Source organism: Montipora capricornis, chromosome 12 (genome assembly GCF_036669925.1).
Source record: "Montipora capricornis isolate CH-2021 chromosome 12, ASM3666992v2, whole genome shotgun sequence".
In the NCBI taxonomy this organism is placed as follows: Eukaryota; Metazoa; Cnidaria; class Anthozoa; order Scleractinia; family Acroporidae; genus Montipora; species Montipora capricornis.
The window spans coordinates 26,857,508-26,864,770 of NC_090894.1; the positions used below are offsets into that span (position 1 = coordinate 26,857,508).

Here is a 7,263-nt window from a genome sequence, read left to right on the forward strand (position 1 = left end):
CGTTTAATGAAGCCGTTGAAGGAACGAAAAAGCCCTTAAAGGAAAAACATTTGTAGGAATATTGAGCCCGTTTTTGAGATAAACAAAGCTTTGAAGTAGAACGTAATTGTCTATCTATAGATGGTGTCTCAGTGAGACGATCAAATTTGAAAGATCTTCGGTATTGTTATCTATTGGAGGTTAAAGATGCCCTAGAATTAAATATTTTTTCCAAGTTTACAGTTTCGTGACGCCTTTCGTTTCGAAAATATAGTATTTTGAATTTCCCAATTGTCACCTTACGCAGCTTACGTAACACCATGATACCAAGCTATTTGATTGAAAAAAAAGTCTATCCCTATGAATTTCAGCAGTTTGAGCTTTTCAAGAACACTAGGAGCTGTATTCATACACATGTATTTTATCTCATGAGCGAAAAGTTATTAGAAAATTCCAGATGTTGGAGCACTTTAATCCACCTACACAAGTTGTGTGAAACGCTTCGACAACGCTCAGAAACGATGTACCGCACAGATCTGAGAATTGGAGAGGTGGTTTCTAAATTTGTTTCCTGCAACATTCCAAGTTTTAGGCCTTTTTCATCGAAAGTTTCGGATTTATTTTTTTGTTTGTTGTTTCACATAACAGAATATTCTACTTCTCTTCCCCTTGTATATCTCCGCAGTAGTCACATGCGCCTCTCGAGTACCTATTTTTTTTAATTTGCGAAGTTCGAAACAAAAGAAGTTGACGTTTCTGCAGCCAGTTGCCCATTCATAAGAACGCGGATAATATACCGGTGAAAATCGCTTAATGTTTGCAGTTGCAAGTAAATTGAACAGGTGACAGTATGTCTTGGAACAGGTTGTTGGAATGGAAATAACGTGGGCGTTGTCTATTTTTGCGGGATCTAGTATGAAGCGTGACATCAGATGAATTGGTTTCAAGTGAAAGCAGCCGGTGAGGCAAAAGCGGGTGAAACACTGGTGTAGCAACTCAGAAAACGTGTGAAAAACTATTCTTGTAATTAATATGGGTAAGTGAAAACCGGTATACAGCTGGCGGCAGAGGTTCCACATGAACAGTGTTGTGAATAACGCGGCGGGTGACCTCTAGCGCTAGGTATAGCTAACATGAAGATCAAGAAACTAACAATTAATTAAAAGAAAAAAAATTGACATCGGCGGATGATGTTCGTACAAAGAACAGCTGAGACAGAAAGAGACTGAGAAATTTCGGCCAGTCAGTTATAACATACCGTTTCTGGAAGTTCTGTACTGGCGATTTCGTCATGTCAACAGGCAGGATTAGAGTAAATATATTTTTCTTAACATAGCCTAAATTTCAGAAGGCTGAATCCAGCATATTCATGTTTTAGCTTCATTGCATTGCATCATTTGCCATCTCGTGGAACATGGGCTTTGAATCAGCAAACGAAATTAAACGTAGAACCCATCATTTGGTTGCTCCACTGCACGTTATACATTCCGATTTTCATGGAATTCTGTAAGACGTGAGGCTGTTTCAAGTCTCTCGCTATCGGAAATCTTCTCCTTCGCGGCTGTGTTCATTTGTTAGGGGTGTGGTACATTGCTTTTAGCCATTGAAATCAGTGGGGGCACAAGAGCATGGTATTTCCCAAATAGTACAGCCAATAGTTAGAATAATCGAGTTAGGTGTGACGTGAAGTAATGCGTGCAATCTTCCCAACAACTTTTGACCATGATTGTAGATCAAATAACATCTGCACTAAGCAGAATAAATGTATACGAAGCATGTTCTTTGCTCATGGAAGATAACATGCCAACCCCTATTACAATCTTCTTGGAATTTTACGATTTGAAAATATTTAAACTAAAAATGTCACTCTTTGCATATTAAATTAAGAACAATGAAAGTAACACCCCAGTTGTACTATTGAATGTTCGCACACCTGCATCAGAGATTCATTCACACAATACTAGGTATGCTGCAAATCAAAACTTCTTTAAGCCACCAATACGCACTAATTATGGCATATCTCCATTTAAATTTTCCGCAGCGAAATCTGTCCCACCAGAACTTTAACGTTTCCCATACATACTCTTTAAAAGCGCGACAAAATCTTTTTATTGACCATCTCGTATTTATGTGTATGTATATCCTTCCTCTCTTACGATACTTGTTATTAATGTGTCTTAAACTATACTTAACATATGGCCGTCGCCAGCTTATATCCACATGACAGTGACCAGCTGGAAAGCTTATTGGCTACTTTGGTCACTGCACACTATTAATTATTGTCTCGAATAGCTATTTCTGTCTGAACGAACTTTTCTTTCTGTAATGATTGTATAGTGTCTTATGAGCTTTGGCGGTTTTTTGTGCTTTTTGCAAGAGAAACTATTCTAAGACGAATTCAGTCTAGTATTTTACTGAATAAAGTGTAAGAAGACGTCAAAGCTGTATTGATAATGTATTTATTTGTGTTAACTTCGCGAAAAAAAGGCTTAAGTGGCGTCCTTTCGCAGAAAAGATACCCTTTTCTTATACCTTCTATTGATAAATGGTCGTATGCCTTCCATTGGAAAATAGTACCCCTTTCACAAGCCTACTTAAAAACACTGCATCCCCATTTTAGCTCTTAGAATGAAGTTAATGAACGATATTTCCTCTCATATAAGGCGCTTTTAAATACCTAAATGACAGATTTGCCCACCTTTTCATATACTTTGACTCTTGAAATCCCTACACTTTCATATACCTGAAGCGTGAAAAAGGTACCCCTTTCGAGCAAGTATGAAATAAATAGCTAAATAATATCTTAAGGTTTTTCAAAAACCCTCTTTTGTTTTTTTTCCTTTTAAGCAAATATGGCTAATGTGAACCCAACACAAATTGGTTTGGCTTTTTCCGGTGGTGGCATTCGGTCAGCGGCGTTCAGCTCTGGAGTCTTGCGCAGATTGTTGGAACGAAATGTGGAGGTGGACTACTTGAGTTGTGTGTCAGGAGGCGGTTACACAGGCACTGCGTTCCTAGATTGGAAATACAGAGAAGAGAGGAGGAGCAGTTCCACCGAAAATGAAACTGAAGACCAAGAGAATTGGCATGACAAGTTTTTCAAGCACATGAAAGAAAGAGCTGGGTACTTTTGCAACTGGCACAGTCCACTAGATGGAATCCTAGATACAGTGACCATATTGGGCCTCATTCTATTGGTCAATTTCCTTGGGCCAATCACCACGCGGGGGTCGTACGCATGCCCAATAGCCTTCATGATCGACTTGATGTTTGGAGAGTACCTGCGAGATAAGGGGGACTGCAATGATGTTGTTGCTGCAAAATTTTCTGACAGCCATAATCCAGAGGCCGGTAAAAATGCAACCATACAAGAGCTACGGCAGAGCTGTAAAAGTAACCCGGGTTCTGGCCGTATTATTCTCTTCTCTCTTTTGGTTCTCCTTACCGCCATATTTTTCGTATTATCTAAAAAAAGTTTCCTACGGCGGTACTCTACTCTCCTAAGTTTCAGTTGCGCTATATTTGGTGCTTCTTTTGTTCTTACATTCGTACCATTTGCTTTGCACGATGTTGTTCGTGACATTCCGCATTGGTCGCAGTATCTTGCTGTGGCTGTTAGCATTTTTGTGTGGTTTTTCCTGCCTCTGCTCCGTAATGTAACAACCCATGTATTGATGGTTTATTTTTTTTCGTATGTGATCTACTGGAGGGTATATGCAGCCCCTGTACTTGGTGTTGTGTATTCTGATAAACTCTTTGCCCGCTTACTTTTCGCTTCTGGCTTTGTCGTGTGGGTTGCCCTTTTGTAGATGCATTAAGTTCGAGACTGACCCATGTTTACAACAGGTAAGACGACTTGCATGAGGTGTCACAAGTGATATTAAATGGTGGTTTTAATGACAATTCACCGTCCCAATATTTATGGTAAAGCAGTGTGACATATGCGACCAAAACGGACCTCACCCGTTGAAGGAAAACAAGAGAAGATATTAATTGTTACGGAGAAGAAAACGTCCAGTCGGGCAATTTATTTTTTGAATTTCTTCTAAGTTATTTTAAAATGAAATAGAAAAAGAATTTTTTTCGGGAGGCTTCGGCATAGGCAGCAAGCGGGCTTGAACATTAAAAAATAATAATAAATAAAATAAAATGGCGATCCGTGCGAGGCGCAGAAGCTTACTACCCGGAGCCTCCATCTTCCATATTAACCCTTTCAGTCAACCTTTTCCAGAATCTTTCTATTTTTACAAGCACCTCCCAGGGGGGCTTTAGTGGGTGTTTTCACAATAGCCAATGATAACAACCTGAGGTCAGCCATTTATTACGTCACATATATGAACCACTTCCAGCGGCGGATCCAGACCTGGAGGTAAAGTGGGGGCCCCTCTCAAACATTTTTCCCCCTTTCACAGGTTTGGTGGCCTTGGTCCAAAAATAGGGGTGAAGGGGGGGGGGGGTCCCCTGGATCCGCCACTGACTTCACGTATCTTCTCAGTCGCATACGTTCTGTAAGTCAAAATATAGTAGAAAGATACGGGAAAGGGTTGACGCAAGCGTACAATACAGATGGAAGCTCCGGGTAATGGGCCCCTGCCCTCTTTCAATATATTAAAATTCAGTCCTAAACAAAAGGCATCACCTCGAGGCTCTGGGGAATAATCATAAGGATTTGCATGAGTTTATTTCCCAGGGCATCGAGATGATCCCTTTGGTTTAGAACTGAATTTTAATATATCGAAAGTGGGCTATTATATAACTTCACGTTAACATGCTCGAATGAGGCGATATGACGTCATTTAGTTGGGAACCTTAAGGGAAAACTTATGTTTCTAAAAATAACTTTCTATTTTGAAATTCACAATCATATCCCTAGCTCTCTTTCTCTTTATTTTTTCGGGGTTGAAAGTCATAGCAATATTACTTGCTTAGAAACATTAACGTCACATTTCTTTTAAGACTCAAATTTGCCAACCACGGAACAAAATAAGTCATTGTTTCACCAACCAATTAGGTTCTGGTTGACATAGTTGGCATATTAATAAGAATGAATGACGTCCCGAGAAACACCGCTTTTCGAAAATGCATATGACCAGAAGGTGCCAGCGAAAATAATGGACTTCAAGATCTTCATAGATCATGTAACAAGTCTCCTAGCCAATGTGTAACAGTAGGACCGAAACATGAGGAATGAAGTACGAGTCAAAAGAAATTGTTGCTTTTTCAGTAATGTGATATTATAACCACCTAGTAATAAAAATAATAATCAAATATTAAGGGAGGAGGACAACAACAAACTGGACAATCCGATACCATTGGAATATGCATGTTTTATCATCTCCAGGTGGAGGCTTCAGAAGGCATTTTACCATCCTAGTGGTCTTGGAAAAAACGGATGTTCAGGAATTGGGTGGAGTGATGTCTGCACGCTGTGGATATCTGCCCTTTGTCAATCTCGGCATAGAAGCCCTGACCACGCTGTACTTGCAAATGAAGGCGTGGTTCCAAAAAGAGCACTAACCGTTGAAGATCTTAAGGGCACGAAACCAGAGTACGTATCAAACATTACAGTCAACCGATGGAAAAAAGATGAAACCTCTGAAAAAAACTACGACCTGTTGACAATTTCTCCCACATCAATCGCGCGTGTAGACAGCAAACCTGGGCAGGATCAGTTCAAAGGGAAACTAGAACCAGAGGATATCAAATTATCCGATGCTATGGCTACATCGGCGGCCGCACTGTCTACTTACATGGGAAAATATGATAATTCTCCCGAAATGAGCCTCAGTCGTTTCCACACACTCATTGGTCTAAATATGGGCACTAGGATGATAAGCGACATTCAATCTGTGAGAAAAGAAACTTTCATTGACAAGGTATGGTTCTTCGTCATCATTTTAGACCATGACCATTTCACTTCTTCTTCGTCGTCTTCTTCTTCTTCTTCTTCTTCTTCTTTCTTTTCGTCTTTTCGTAATCTTTGCCACCATTCAGTACCCCTTCATTCTTGTCATAACTTTGCCTAATTTTTCTGTAATTTTGTTAGGTGCTGCCGTTTGCCATTGATGCTTTCCGTGCTCTTCCACTGATCTGTGTGCCGCCGATTGTTCACTTTGGTGTAGCAGACTCTGACTTCGCATCCAAAGTTGCAGTCATATGCTTCATTGTTATACACTTTGTCCTCGCGTGGGCGGCATTCGTCCATACTGGAAGTAGGCACCCAGGCTGGCGCGAAAAATTAGCAAGGTAAGAGTGCCGAACGTACTGATTGGTACACCTTGTCTGTCCCAGTGGAGTACAGTCACTTTGTACTCTTTATTTGTCTGGAAAATTGAATGGTAACGGACTTTCAACCGTTAAAACAATCTCTTTTTTTGTACTGAAGGTCTTGTTTTAGAGTTGAGACTGAACGTTCTCATTTTTACTCGTGGATATCCACGAGTTTTGGTGAGAATCTGTATGCAAATTGTCACTCACTCGTAACCGGAAGTTCGATCTAATTAGCCAGTCAGGAGGGATATTATTTCAAGCGAATGACAACACAGCTTAGAAAGCTGTGACACACGTGGCTTGATTTCCTGTTAGCCGGGTTGTGCGCCACCATTCTGTTTGTGGCTTTTATACTTAAGTGCTTGAACACCTTCCGCTGCATTTAGAGGCAAGAGACTAAAGAAGTAAGGAAATGTCGTTCCTCGAAAGTGAAGCAAAATATTCTGAACAAGTACACTGTACACGTTGGTGCAATTAATTGTGCATCGCCTTTCACTCACCAACGCGTAGACTTAAATGTCGGGAGTCTGTTCCCAAATATATATTATCATGCTCCCCGTGACAGAGAACCTTCCAGAATTTCCACATCTGACCCAAACTCTGTGTTGTGTTTTGAATGTAAGGAGAGAGTCATTTAGAGATCTTGTATGGCGAGTTTTAGTCGATACAAATCAGAAGGCTTCATAAAATAAGTAAGCGCTAATGTTGCATTCACTTGTCTGTTGTCCCATTGTCATCGTTCTTTGGTAATTTGGTGCCATTCTGCCCTATATTTCGGGTGATATCCTCAACCGAAGAGCTATCTCTCACAGAGAGCCCAAAAAAATGTAGCCAAAATCCTTCAATTCGCCGCAAACTCGTTCAGCGACATGTTCGAAGATTCTATGGAGCATCTATTCAAGAAAATAGTCTCGCTATCCACTCTGCGAAGGAAATTTAGCCACAAATTTCAATGTCGTTTTCTGTCAACGTTCTCGTGACGATCAGCCGTGCACCCAAACCGTCAGTTAATGA

The 7,263-nt window shown here is 40.4% G+C and overlaps 1 protein-coding gene across 5 annotated transcripts in view; it reads left to right on the forward strand.

The window, feature by feature from the left end:
* LOC138027263 (uncharacterized) overlaps window positions 1-5,738 on the forward strand; it is a 14,887-nt gene extending 9,149 nt beyond the window's left edge. For 4 of the 5 annotated variants that reach the window (XM_068874820.1, XM_068874822.1, XM_068874821.1 and 1 more), the window contains 2 exons: window positions 2,827-3,825; window positions 5,321-5,738. In XM_068874820.1, the coding sequence (XP_068730921.1) occupies window positions 2,832-3,788 (957 nt within the window). In that variant the 5' untranslated portion in view covers window positions 2,827-2,831 and the 3' untranslated portion in view covers window positions 3,789-3,825; window positions 5,321-5,738. Of the gene's footprint in view, window positions 1-928; window positions 1,016-2,826; window positions 3,826-5,320 lie in introns of those variants that run through there. The other variant, XM_068874819.1, reaches the window with a different exon arrangement.
* The last annotated feature ends 1,525 nt before the right edge of the window (window positions 5,739-7,263 follow it).